This window comes from Grammomys surdaster, unplaced genomic scaffold (assembly GCF_004785775.1).
Source record: "Grammomys surdaster isolate TR1022 unplaced genomic scaffold, NIH_TR_1.0 125950, whole genome shotgun sequence".
Lineage (NCBI taxonomy): Eukaryota > Metazoa > Chordata > Mammalia > Rodentia > Muridae > Grammomys > Grammomys surdaster.
The window spans coordinates 2,939,463-2,954,334 of record NW_021620771.1 but is presented as its reverse complement, the minus strand read 5'-3'; the positions used below and the strand labels follow the sequence as shown (position 1 = coordinate 2,954,334).

The 14,872-nt window shown below is 43.6% G+C and overlaps 1 protein-coding gene across 1 annotated transcript in view; it reads right to left on the bottom strand.

Annotated features, from left to right (window-relative positions):
- Alox5 (arachidonate 5-lipoxygenase) overlaps window positions 1-14,872 on the bottom strand; it is a 52,418-nt gene that overhangs the window by 36,742 nt on the left and 804 nt on the right. The window contains exons 2-3 of the mRNA XM_028753543.1: window positions 8,187-8,385; window positions 4,374-4,455 (exon numbers count right to left, since the gene is read on the bottom strand). Of these exons, the coding sequence (XP_028609376.1) occupies window positions 4,374-4,455; window positions 8,187-8,385 (281 nt within the window). The remainder of the gene's footprint in view (window positions 1-4,373; window positions 4,456-8,186; window positions 8,386-14,872) is intronic.

The window sequence follows — 14,872 nt, the reverse complement described above, 5'->3', positions numbered from 1 at the left end:
ACATAGAAATTTTAGTCTGGACATATGTATTAGGTGTCTTTTCATTACTGTGACTTCAATGCAACTTCAGGGAGGAAAGTTATGATTTTCCCCTCACTCACTTAATTCTCTCTGGAGCTCACAGGCACACTGACCTACACGTGCCTCATCTTTCAGTCTAGCTGGCAAATAAACAGTAACCATCTGAACATATGTCTTCCTTTTTAATAGGTATATAATCAAGAGGGATTTCTGGGTAACATAATTACTCTATTTGATAGTTTGGGGAATTACTAAGCCATTTTCCAAAGCAGTTGCATCATTTAGCATTCTCAACAGTGGTATATGAGTGTTGTAATTTTCCAAAATTTGTAATAACATGACTTTTTGATTCTTGCTGCCTAAGTGGGTTTGAATTAGCATCTCACTGTAGTATTGATATACATTTTCCAGACAACTAATGTAGTACCTGTCTTTTTATGTTTACCCAGTTATATACTTTTCTTGGAGAAATGTCCATTTTTTTTGAACTTTGAATTCTTGTCCCTTTTAAAACTGTATTATTGAGCAGAATTTGAAGGAAGAGCCAACCTATGACTGGTCCACTTGAGACCCATGCCATGAGAAGGAGCCCATCCCTGACACTATTAGTGATATTCTGATAGCATAACTATCATCAGAGAGGCTTCAGCCAACAACTCATTGAGACAGATATAGAGACTCACAGCCAAACATTAAGTAGAGCTTGGGAAATCCTGCAGAAGATGGGGAGGAAGGATTGTAGAAGTCTAAAGAGTCAAGGACACTTCAAAAAGCCCACAGAATCAACTAGGCTGGGCCCATAAGGACTCATAGAGACTGAAATGCCAACCAGAAAGCGTACATAAGACAAACTGAGGCCCTCTGCACACATGTAACAGTTATGCAGCTGGGTCTTCATGGGACTCCTAAAGTGGGATCAGGAACTGTTTCTGACTACACTGCCTGCCTTTGGATCCCTTCCCCCCAATTGGGCTGCCTTGTCTATCCTTAATAGGAGAAGTTTGGCTTAGTCTTACTGCAACTTGATATGGCAAAGCTGGTTGACATCCATGGGTGGCCTAAACTTTTCTGAGAAGAAGGGGAGTAGGAGTGGGGGGAGGGAAAGTGAGAGGGAGGAACTGGGAGGAAAGGATGGAGGGGAAGATATGATTGGGATGTAAAGTAAATAAATAACTTCATAAAAATAAAGTTGTATTACTTCTATCTTGAGTTTTAGAAATTCTTTATACAGTTTGAACATAAGTCTTCAGTCAAATAAATGTTCTGCAAATATTCTTCCTCACTCCGTGGGTTCTTTGTGTGTAGGCATGTTTGTGTGCACATGTGTTCATGCGGAGGCCAGAGGACAACTCAGCTATCATTTTTTAGGAGTTATCCACCTTGTTTTTGAAATATGCTCTCTCCTTAGATAGGAGCTCACCAAGTAGGCTAGGGTGGCAGGTTAGAGAGTCCCAGGGGTCTACCTGTCTCTCCATCCCCAGCACTAGGATTATACATATATGTTACTATGTCTGATTGTATATGTGCATGTATGTGCATGCATAAGCGTGTGTGTGTGTGTGAAGGTAGAGGACAGAGGTTGATGTTGGGATATTGGGTGTCTTGGGTCACTCTCCACCTTATTTCTTGAGACTGGATCTCTTCTGAACCTGGATTCCCTGATTTAGCTAAACTGGCTGACCAGTGAGCTCTGGTGCTCTACCTGTCTCTGCCCCAACAGTGCTGGGGTTATAGACATGCACCGTAGCTCTGGGCTTCTACATGACTGCTAAGGATCAAAATGCAAGTTCTCCTGCTTGTGTGGCAGGCATTCTATTCACTGGGTGGTCTCTGTAGCCCCCACAGTTTTCTAAAAATGTAGATTCTGGGGGTTGGACTCAGCTCCTCACGCTTATAAGGCAAATACTTCATCAATAGTCTTCCATTTTCTTCATGGTGCTCTCTAAAACATAAGAGCCTGAAACTTTGGTGATGCCAAGTCATCTGATTTTCCTCTTGCTATGTGTGATGTGGAGTCCTGTCTCAGAATCCTTTGCCAACTCAAAGCCATGGATGTTTACTCATGTATTTTCATAGGATTATATGGTTTTAATTCCACCATTTAGGTAATCAATTTGGTGTTAGGAAAGGATCCAATGTCATTTGTTTGTATTTTGGCTATCCAGTTTTCTGAGCACCATTTATTTAAAAGGCTATTCTTTACACACAGATTTGTCTTGCTGATCCCATCAAAAATCAGTTCACCGTAAGTATAAGGGGTTGTTTCTGGATTTGGAATTCTATTTCATTGCTCATGATATGGCTGCTTCCCCGAATACTATGATTGTGCAGAAATCTGGATGTTAGGAAATATAGATTCTCTAACTTAGTTTTCTTATTTTCAAGATTGGTCTGATGACTTTGTATACCTTTTATTTCCATTTGCATTTAAGGAATATTTTGTCAATCTTGTTTTTAAAAAATACTAGCTGGGATTTTCACAGCGATTGCATTGAACCTCTACATCACCCACCATTCCTGGGAGAAGGATTGCCATGGTAGCAAAGCTAAGTGAACATGAGGTATTTTCAACTCACTTAGATTTTCTTTAATTAATTCTTTTCAACTGTGTTCTAGGGTTTTGTTGTTAGTCTTACAATGTCTTTGTTAAACATATTAGTAATAAATATTCTATTGATTTTAAACTTACTGTAAATAGATTTTTTCTTCTTTTGTTATAATGTATAGAAGTTTTTATTTAGTTTGTATCTCATAATCTTGCTAATTTAGTAGTTTTTCGTAAATTAACTACCAAAATTAAATACTGGAGAATTTATTAGTTATATAAAAGACTATGTCATCCATGAAAGGTGATTGTGTAAACTGTTTTCTTCTTCTTTCCTAACTGACGAAATAGACCCTTCAGTGAAATACTGAATAGAAGCAGCATAAGTGGATGTCCTATCATTTCCTAGATCTTAGGGAAAAGCAGTTTGTCTTGGGAGTTTTCTATAGTTGTTCTTTATTGTGTTGAGGACATTTTTTTCAATTCCAATATTTTGAAATTATGAAAGAATGTTGAGTTTTCTCAAATTCCTTTTTGTGTATCTATATTATATATTATATACATGTGTATATATATTTAAATGATTGTAGGTACTTTTGTTCATTTTTGATATCTATTAGATTAACAAAGTTTTGAATGTTCAAAAGCACTGTATTCCTAGGGAAAATATTATTTGTTAATGCCATATGAATTTGGCTTGCTAATATTTTGTTGAAAATATTTGCAGTTGTATTCTTGAGAGATATTTGTATATTGATTTATTTTTTAATGATGCCTTTGCCTAGTTTTTTTTTTGCAACATTGGTATCATACAATGTGTTGGAAAATACTGCCTTCTCACCCATTTGGCAGAAAAGTCTATGTAAGATTGATATTAATTCCTTAATGTTTGCTAGAACTTACCCATGAAGCTACCTGAGCTTTTATTTATAGGACATCTAAAAATTAATTCAATTATATTACACGGGATTGGCTTATTCAGATCCTCTATTTCCTTAAAAACATTGTATGTGTGTTTGTGGTATATGTAGGTGTCTGTGTGTATCTATGTTCAGGCATGCACACACAATACTGTGTGTGGAGGTCAGAGGTCAACTTTGGGGAGTTGGTAATGACCTTTCAACTTTTGGGGTTGTTTCTACTGCTGGGCTCTGTATTCCTGGCTGGCTGTTCTTTGTCACCATGACCATCTTTCTACGGTAGTACTGGGATTACAGATGTACTACACTAGTCTGTCTAGATTTTGTGTGTTCCAGGGGTCAAACTTGGGTGGCCAGGCTTGCATGATTTTTGCCTTTACTTGCTGAGCCATGTCCCTGGCCCTGGCTCATTTAATTTTTAAGTAAATTATAGCCTATGCTTTTCTAGGGTTTGTCCATTTTATCTTACATTGACATACAACTGTACATAGCATCCTTTTTATTCATTCAATTTCCTATGAAGTATTGATTTTTTCTTCATGTTTAATTTGAAGAATTTGGATCCCTTTTTCTTGATCACATGTAATGGCTTTTCAATGCTGTTGTAGATTATGTATCATTATGTAGATTATGTAGATTAAAATATTACATGAAGACATAGTTAAGGCAGTCCGTACGATACTGGGAAAGGTGACTCACTCTCTTGGGCTCATTCTCCCCAAGGATAACGTGGCTATTCTCAAGCTTTTTCCTTGACCCCCTTCACTCTGACTGTCTGAAGGTGGAGGTAAGATGATGGTCCATATACTGTGGTCAGGCTTGTCTCCTACCATGCACCTGGTACAGGAGGGGCTACTCATGGCTGCTTGGTCCATGCCATAACTCACCGATACTGTTTCTGACGTGCTTCCAATTCTTTACGCCTATGCTGCTTGAGGACGTGAATTTGGTCATCTCGGGCCAATTTTGCTGTGAAGAAAGGACAAGTATGAGAGCAGCCTGAGGAAGAGCAACAATGTCCACACAATGCTCGGTGGTCAGATTTTCCCAGACATCTTCCGTTAGCATTCAGCATGCTGCTTATGCAGGAATCCTGGGACTTCATCCCAGAATGGCTTCTTGCTAATGATATGCTTCTCCTATCACTATTATACAGTCCAACAACCTACTGGGGTAGTTTTATATAGAACTCGTGCTTAGATTCAAATAATTTTAGGAAGAAAGTTCTAAGAGATGGTTTTAGTTGTTTTGCTAGAAAGATATAATAAAGTTAGAATCAAGAATAGAATGTACCCACTCCTCATAATAGCAAGTAAAGGCTACATAATAAGAAATACAATGAGCTTTCATAATTACACTAAAAAGAGAAATAGGCTTGGGATAAATTTGTGTCCAAGGAAAAACATTCATGTCTAAGGATGAAGCCACAGGTATGTACTAAGATAAAACCAGGCCATGTAAAAAACTGTTGCTTTGAACTTATAATGAGTATAAAATACTGCTTTGAACTTGTAACTGATAGCGCTAATTGTTTCGAGAGAGGGTTTCAAGGCCAGAGATCATCAGTCCTTTGGCCTTCGTCCAACTCTGTGTTCCACCTCAGCTTGCTCCCCTAAGACCAAGCAGGCCCCCCCCCGGCTGTGGTGGAAAATGGGGGTCACTTGTGGGGTGGGCCCACTTCTTGCCACATTGTTCAAGGCATTGGTTGTTGTACCATGTAGGTTAATTGTGGTCACAAATCCTTTGGCATTCTTTAAATTGAGATATTTTGGTGTCCTCCCCCTCAAGGATAGGCGGTGGAATTACACGATACCTGTTTCAGGCACAGGCCTGGAGCCTGGCAGCTTCTATTCTCTGTTTCTTGGAATACTTGCTCTTAGAAGTGAGCTACCATGTAAGAAATCAAGCTACCCTGAGTCCCTCATGCTGTAAGATTCCTTCAAAACAAGTGTTATGCAGAGATGGAAGCCATGGAGCCCTGAGCCACATGGGAGAAGAACCATCTTCAAGGTGAAGCCTGCAGTCCAGTGAGTTAACGGCACAGGGGACACAGACAAAGTGCTTGGCAGATCCCTTCCAAGATTCTAGATGTACATGATCACTGGACAAATTACATGACCTTAAAGTTAAGATGGCTGGTTACTAGCAGTGGTTAATGGAACTTGTCAGCCAGATTATCTGTGTCCCTGAAGACCCCCTTCCATTTTATCTTGTTGATAAAGCTGATAAGGATGGATTGCATCACCACTGATAAGAATGGATTGCATCACCATAAAGTCCGAGATGCCAGGAAAACAAGAACCCCCAGGACCCCATGGAGATAACTTTAGCTAAAATACCCCACAAAGGGAAGGGAGAACCTGTTGAGACATATCCAGAGGTTAGGCATTCCCCCCACCCCCAGTTGAGGGATGGGGCCACCCACTCATCTCCAAAAATTTAGCCCAGAATTGTTTTTGTCTAAAGGAAATACAGGGACAAAGAGTGGAGCAGAGACTGAAGGAAAGGCTATCCAGAAACTGTCCCACCTGGGGATCCATCCCATCTGCAGACACCAAACCCAGACACTATTGTGGATGCCAAGAAGTGCTTGCTGACAGGATCTTGATACAGGTGTTTTCTGAGAGACTCTGCCAGATCCTGACCAATACAGATGTGGATGCTCACAGCTAACCATCAGACTGAGCACAGGGACTCCAATGGAGGAGTTAGGGGAAGGACTGAAGGAGTTGAAGGGGCCTTATCTGGCATCGATGGGAGGGAAGGCCCTTGGTCCTATGAAGGCTTGATGCTCCTGTGCAGAAGCAGGTAAGGGGGGGGGGTGTGAGATAGGGGGTTTACAGAGGGGAAACCAGGAAAGGGGATAACATTTGAAATGTAAATAAATAAAATACCCAATTTTAAAAAAAAACAGAAAAGGAGAAGAATGGATTACATCGATAGGCTTCCCATTAGACTGCTCTGGGGACAGCCCAGAGGGAAGGTCCTTGGAGAGTGAACATGTTGAGGTGGGGCTGCTCTTCCTCATCTCCAGGGATGCCCACTTCTCTACCAAGGTCACAGCTCTGCACAGACTCATAAGATAGAGGCCAGCTTTAATTGCCCTGCTACATTATTCTTAAACTCTTCCCTTCTCCCAGCTCATCAGGATTGGCCAACCTGCTGGCCCTACACACAGAAGTGGCCCCTCTGCGTACTTCCACACCTTCTTGTCGTCCCTCTCTCAAAACCTCTTCAAATCACCCTAATCTGCCTGCATTATCGTGCATGCTGCTCTACAGGCTACAGAAACTGTAGGCAGGAAGGACTTCCCCATCGAGATCTTGGGTGGGCAGACAGAGGAAAGATTCTAATGCCTGCTAAACATTGGGTTAAGAGAAGCACCCTGTCCACAGCCTTCCTTGTTCTAGCCACAGGATAACTTGAACAATGTGTGGGTGAGTGGGCGAGTGGGAGGGTTCCCACTGAGCTTGGGGGAGGGGTGGTAAAAATCCTTCTAAACTCAAATATCCAGGTCAGAAAAATTCCAAGAATTTGGAGAAGGTCAAGTTCCACATCAAGGATAATGGGATGGGATCTGACGGCTGAAGGACCCTAGAGGGGAAAGAACGACGACAACAACGTCTTCCTTTTCCTCTTCCTCCTCTTCTTGTGTCTCAGTTTTCTATCAAAACAGTGGTTTAATTATCAATCTCTTCTTGTCTGCCTCTCCCAACTCTGAGGAATGAACCACGACAGAGGACCCTCATCAGAGAGATGCTCATTGCTGTCGTAAGCAGCAGCAGCAGCCGTCCTCACAGCAGTGGCTGTCGCAGGTAGAGGGTATCATTCCTGATGAGATGGGGAAGCAAACTCAAGGGCCACGACTACAAGATAGAAGTTTGCCAAGGCTTAGTTTGACCTATGTATATAAGCAGCTGGTGTGCAAAAAGGGCGACACTCAGGAGGGTGAGGGGTGTCACTGGGGGGGGGCAGTGAAGGGAGAGTGTAAGCAGCCTTAGCTGACCTTTGACATCTGCTTCCCTCTGTATCAGCTGGCTGGGGGTGGGAGTGGGGCCTGAAAAAGAAGGTCCTCTTATGGAAGTACCAAATTGGGCCCTGCATATCCAGGATCTTGGGAGGCTAGTACAGCAGAACTGAAAGTTCAAGGCCAGCCTGAACTATGTAGTGAAACTGAGACTTTGTTTCAAAGCAAACAAATAAAATGGGCGAGTGAATTCCAGCTTGCCTCTGGCCCTCAGAGCTGGCATTCTATTGACAATCTTAGTCCAACCCTTTAGTGTCCAGGTCTTCAGGAGGGGTCCTCTGGCCCTGAACACCTCCCCCCATCTTAGAGAGGACAGCCAGAGAAGTTGTCTTAGAAGGCCATGTGCTAAACTGCAGTGCTCCCTATTTGAAGGACTCTTGTCACAGGTGCCTGTCCAGAGTCCCTCATTACCTAATAGCAGGAGAAGGCCTATCTCCACCCTTCCCAGGACAGTGTGCAGAGGGAAGTCACAGCTGATATGAATCCTCAGGCTGTTAGCCCCACTCTAGACCTCATTAGTGCTGAGGAAGATCACATCTCCCATAAGGCAACAGGATGCAGACGTGTGCTCCACCCAAGATGGTATTCTCACTCCCAGAAATACAGCTTTCTGAGAAGGGGAGACTTTCTGGTTCCAGGAAGCCTACAAGTGGCAGGGGTCCAAGCAGCTTACCACATCCATCCCTCAGGACAATCTCGCCCTCGCCTGTGATCCAACGGTAACATGGAAACTCGATGTAGTCCCCATGGGGTGTCTTCAGTGTGATGTACTTCAGGTACCAGTCATCATGGAGCCAGTATTTGCGCTTCTCGATTTTGATTAGATAGATCTCGCCCAATTCTCCATCCACGGTGACATCGTAGGAGTCCACCTGGGCCGGAGAACAGGACAGTCAACTGCTGCCTCCCAGGCCTGAATTCTGACACTGTTGAGAGCATTCCTTCCTCAGTGTGCTGCTCTAGCACAGCAAATATTTGAGTTAAGTGGTATAAAGGGGCAGTTCAAGATCATTCTAACGCTTGCCTTCTTGTGAAGTTCTTCCTTAGAAGGAAAGCGGATACCTGTACAATTAGACCCGGCTGGCCACCTCAAAGTCCACAGTCACTCCACCTGACTTCCCTAGCCCAACTCTCTTTCTTTACTATATATTTTCCATACAATTCAGTGTGTGAGCAATGGGCTCCCACTGTCTTCGTGAGTCTACATTTAGTCTTAAATAACACATGACACACTTGCTGCATTAGGCAAGTTTGCCCTTTTTTCTCATATTATTTTTGTCTCATGTTAACTTAATTCTCAAGCTTGCCTTATCTGAAATGAGACGAGGGAGTTTTGCTTTTTATTTAATTAATTTTTATAGCTGATGATAATCATAAGTTTGTGGAATACAGTATGACCTCTCAGTAAAGGTATAGAAGAAACATTGTCAAACAGGATAATTGACATTACTCTCTCTCTCTCTCTCTCTCTCTCTCTCTCTCACACACACACACACATACACACACACACACACACATATACACACACACCACACACAGCCCCAGACCACCCCAGTTTGGTCATTTGGGAATATGAATGAGTCCAGAGGAGTTGCGGTCAGTGAACGGGAATTGGGTCAGAGGGCTGACCTGGTGTTTGGGACTCTGAGTTCACATTGCAGGTGCAAACTTGCTGGCCACATGGCCTCATCAAATTACTTTATTTCCTTCTCCTCCTCGTCCTTCCCTTCTTCAATTTCCTCCCTACATCTTCCTCTTCATAGTCCCCTCTTCCTATTCCTTTTTTACCCTCCCTATCTTCATTGTTTTCCCCTTCTTCCTCTCCTTCTTCCCCCTTTCCCCTTCCTCTTCCCATTCTTTGCCTCCCTTTACTCCCTTTCTCCTCCTGCCCATCCTCTACTTCTCCTCCCTGTTCTTCTCTTCCTTCTCTTAGACCTTTTCCACCTATTTTGTGTGTGTGTATGTATGCGTGTGCGTGTGCTTGTGTGTGTGTGTGTGTGTGTGTGTGTGTATGTGTGTGTGAGACAGTGGGCAACCTTGGATGTCATTCCTCAGTCATTGCCACCCCCACACCAGGTCGGTGTCTCTTATTGGCCTAGAACTGACTAAGTAGGCTAGGCTGGCTAGCCAGAAAACCTCAGAGATCTACCTGTTTCCTTTCCCTCAGAGCTAGGATTACAATGTGGCCTCAGGATTACTGGCTTTTTAAAAATAAGGTCTAAGGATCAAATTTGGATCCTTGTGTTTGTAAGGTGAACACTTGACTGCCTGATTATCTCTCCAGCTTTCTTCATCTTTCAAGAAGAGATAGCAACCAGCTTGCAGCGCCATTGAGGAATCAGAGTGGGGGGGATACTTGAGTAGCTACTTTCTCCAAGAGCACAGTCCACTAGGTATATATATATATCAGAACTAGCTGGTCTACATGCTCAGACTCCATCAGAGCTCATAAGGCAAGAAGTCCCGCAGTATCTGCGATCAGCCTGAGCCAACCCTTTGCACTGCAATTCATTCATAGCTCCAAGTGCCTGTGGAGTGAGAGGACCACCCTATGTGTTCAAACGTTGGACTTGGTGAATGGGGAACTCTTGTAAGGCCGAGGGACAGTGGGAGGGGCTTATAGTGCATGCAGAGGAGAGGGAAGTCAGCCTGTGGTCAGGACCAAAGGGCAGCCACCAAGAATGCCTGGACCCAGCCCCAGAGCAGCTGCTTCAGGGGAAGTGGTTTTCCTGTGGCATTGAGAGGCTAGAGAGGATGGTCTTGAGGGTAGAAAGGGATGACGTCAGGAAGGTTGGGGTGAATGAAGAGAGGGCACTCATCCCAAAGTAATAAGAAAGATCTGAGGAGAAAGCCATGTACTTTGAGGCCATCTATGCAGCTACAACTGGTGACCTGTAAGAAAGACACCCAGTAGCTAGGTGGTGGTGGTGCACACCTTTAATCCCAGCACTTGGGAGGCAGAGGCAGACGAATCTCAGTAAGTGGGAGGAGAGCCTGGTCTACAGAGCTGTAGTTCTAAGACAGCCAGGGCTATACAGAGAAACTCTATCTCAAAAAAAAAAAATCCAAACCAAAACCAAGCAACCAAGCAACCAACCAAACAAAAAACAAAACAGAACAAAACAACCAAAAGAAAGACAGGCAGAAAGAAAGAAACTAAGTAGCTTTTCTTGGGGAGGGGAGGCTGACCCTTTAGCACACCTATAGTATAGTCACGGGAAATGGGACCTTACAGGTCCTTAGGTCTACTTGGCTGAGGGCCTCAGAGCGGCACTGGATGAGACCACTGTGCAGTCATAGAGGGACTTAATCTGCTCTTCGATAGGGTCTCCCGTAGAAGATGATGGTCAGGCCTATGGTCTGGCTTACTGCTGGTCAGCCCAGGGACCTTGCTGCCCCGGCCTCAGGCCTAGATGTGACAGGAGATAAACAGGAGTTGAGGGGTTCAGTTAGACCCCGGAAGTCTTAGAGATAAAGCATGTTGTTGGTGGATCTAGAGTTCCAGAGTGTAGCTAGAACAAGATCACAGCGAGCAGAGAGAGACTTCCCTCCAAAAGAAGGCCTCAGGAGGGCATGTGGAGCTACCAAATGTGCTGACCTTTTCTGTCCTTTTCTATGGTTGAGTGTGCTGGGATGACACTTCATCTGTTGTCTATGTCCTTGACATACTGAGTTCGTTCTTTATGGTGGGCACTATACGCGGTGCTTGGTCCCGGTGCTCAGTGAACGCTGTGCGTGTGAATGTTGGTGTGGATGGACACTTCATTTTACAAGTGTACCTGAGACTCAGAGAGGGCAAGTATCCATGTGTTAGCGAGTGAGTGACCACCTCAGAGGTACAGAGGGGAGTGGGCAGGAGATTTCAGATATGGGGAGCTGGCAGAACAATGTTCTCAATTCAGGGAATTCACACAGAGGAGGAAGGCTAGAACACAGCTCTCAAGATAGAGATGCCACCGAATTGGTCAGAAAATTGGGGAGAGACACAAGAAGCATATAGTTCACTAGCCCAAGTCAGGAAGGGCCAGAGGCTGATTTTACCGCTGTTTTTCTTGTTTGTTTCTTTTGCTTTAAAACTCTGTTGTATATTTGGTTTTAAAGTTTCCAAAACCAATCATACATCAGTGACAGAGCTATATTCTGGAAAATGAAGTGTAAGGCAATTTTGTCATAGTGCATATTTACACAAACACAGATATGTATCATATTCTACACCCAGGCTACATGGTACAGCCTATTGCTCCTAAATAATATATATGTACTGAATATTGCTGTATTGAATACATTAGGTAATATATAATAATAAGTATTTATATGTTTAAACATACAGAATATACCAGGCAAAATGAAATTTCACCTCTGTTATAATCTTATAATGACACCATCGTAAATGTGACCTGTTGGTGACATAAACATCATTGTGTGTTACATGAATATCAGCAAAGTGTTAGTTGATCAGCCTCTGAGCTTTCTATCGCCATTTTATCAACAGTGGTCCGTTCATTTACACTTCCATCTCTGCCAGAGGACAACTCTGCGTTCCTCAGGCACTGTCCACCTTCATGTATGTCATCCCTCTGAGGATGGAGGAAGAGACAAAGGACCTCTCCTGGAGCAAGGGCAGGGCCAAATGGGCTGTCCATCTTGGATGTAGCATGAGAAACTGGTGGGAGGGGGAAGAGGCTGTAGAGCAGAGAAGGCAGGGGAGGTTGGAGGGCAAAAGAGAGACCAGGGCAGAGGAATGAGAGACCAAAAGGCAAGAAGAGACCAAGAAGAGCAAGAGTTGCATCGAATGAGAGCATTGGGAGCAGTAGTCAAGGAGACGTGGGGACAGAGGTGGGAAACTGAGGCGGCACTGTGGGGACGGAGAGGGGACAGAAGTTACAGTCAGGGGAAGCTGAAGGAGAGAGGTAAAGGACATTAGAGTAGAAAAGGAAGGGGAACTGGAGGGTGAGCAGGGGGAGAGAAATTAACCATTGGGGGGAATAAAGAAAGGAAGAGGATGAAGGGCAGATATAGGAGAGATGAACAGCGAGGGAGAACTAGTGTATGAAGGTTGATGAAGAGAAATATTTGTTCCTCATCAATATTTTCTTCCTCGTAAAGAGGTACTACAGAGTTTACTCTCCACAAATATAAGAATATTTGTTAGATATATTTAAGAAGCATATTATCTGTAAGGTGAATTTACATGTATTAAATACGTTCAAGAACCATATACTCAACAGCCTACCATCTCCTTAGCTTTTTCAAAGTACTTTTGAGCAGCTATAGTAGCCAACTAAGATGCCCTCAAAATGTCAAGATTTGTCAGAGCTGTCTCATGTAGGACTCGCTTATGAAACAAGGCCATTCTATGTTCAATCTGGGCTATCCTCAGCAAACAAAAGGGAACCACTGAATGCCTGACACTCAGGAGAATTCCATCTGCAAAGGTTCCTGACCTGAATCCCTGCTGAGAACTCTTGTGGGAATAATGGAGGATGGGCAGTAGTGGAATTTATTAAAACAGGTTAGTACTGACCATTATCCAGCTGTACATTAGGAAGGGGTGCTGGAAGGGACTGGCTAGCCTTCACAGTGGCTGTTATTCGTGGGAACACTGTGGCACTTTTCTAAGAACGGTGGGATAGCCTTATCTTCTCAGCTAACACTTCCCTTAAGGTTTCCTTCTACCTTTACCCAAAAGGGACATCTGGACTTTAAAGATACACTGGCCACAGAATGAGGAAGTAGCTCTGGACTGTGCAAGACAAAGTATGTAGTAACTTTGCATCAACAGGAACTTTCTCAAAGGTTCTTTTCTTTTTCTTGTTTTAAGGCTCTTTTTGCGTCCAACCATAGGACAGCAGTTCTACCTGAGCTGTGGTTCCCTCCCCACAATGGAAATATGTATGCAAATCTCTCCTGAAATTTGCTTCTAAGGTTCTTGCTAAGGTGTTTAATTAATGCCACCCAAATGACTTTTCAGGTTGGGAGACAGGAAAGAAAGGCAAATGATGAACAGAACAGGCCTCTCACTTCCTGTCCAGTCATTTATGGTGGCCACATCACTGTTTTCCTCCTGGAGGAAATGGCACATGAGGTGTCCTGTGCTGCACATAGCCTGAGCCCACTGATTTGTGGAGAAGGCCCTCTGCAGTCCATTTATAAAGAGGAAGCACAGCAGGAGGAGGGGAGATGGGATGGGGGTTCCTGGGTGGGAGCCGGGGGAATGAGATAAGGGGAGAACATCTGAAATGTAAATAAATATCCAATATAAATAAATAAATAATAAATTTTTAAAAAGGAAAATAAGATACAAAAACTCAGGACAATAAATGAATAAATAAAGACAGGCTTTAGTGTTGTGACTTGAAAAAAAAAAAAGAGGAAGCACCCTGTCCTCTCTCCTTCCCTCTATATACTGGGAGAAGCCCCAAATAGTGAAAATAAACACAAGTGCTTTGGAGGCTGCATAGGGTGTCAGCATCCCAAATGGAAGCCATGCTTAGTCTTTGGACTAAGCTCTTGGACTGGTGAAACCAAGGAAGAGGTGTCACTCTGGGGCTCAACACCAAAGTTTGCTTGAAGAGAGTTCAAGCCTGGTTAGAAACTTGCTAATTATGGCTAAGTAACAGGTCCCAGGATAGGAATCAACCTTAGAGTTTGGGATCCAGAAAGGGACTTAACTATCATTTCCTTGGTTTGGGGTGAACAGATCTGAAGTGAACTTTTTCCAGGAACTAGCCAGTGAAAACATATGAAATTGTTGTTTTTGTGCTTATCACAACTGGTTAACTTTGAGCAATTTCATGTGGGTTGACGCAATAGTAAACTAAAAGATAAGAAGTCAGCTTGGTAAAACTCTAAACTACTTTTTTAGTTTAAGATAGTTTTAAAACCCAAACCTAATTTAGGATGATCTGGAGGTAGTAGAAGGAAGACCTCCCCTCCCAAGTGTCTGCAGTGTGTCTGTCTATTACAGATTCCCTTACTTAGCGGGTCACTGAAAACCATGACCAGCCTGTACTGAGAGAAAGCCAAGGGGCTAGAATTTACACATCAGTGGCATCCAGGCTGAACGGCCCCCCACAGTGCCTGGGCGGGGCTGCCAATGCAAGAAACTCTGGCTGCCAGACTCCAAAGTCTGTATTAGGGGGAAAGAAAGAAAATCTTTCTTCCTTTTTTCCTTCGAAAGTTAATACTCAGGGAGGAAGTGTCCCCTCGCACGCACCCTGCTGACAGTCTTTCCAAAGGCTACTCGGCCAGACCTTCCTTGAAATTACTCCACTGGGGCTGGGTTCAGGAAATGTAGGATACCTAAGTGTGGTGGCAACTCCTAGACTCATTCCTACCACCAAATGGGACTGGGCTCCC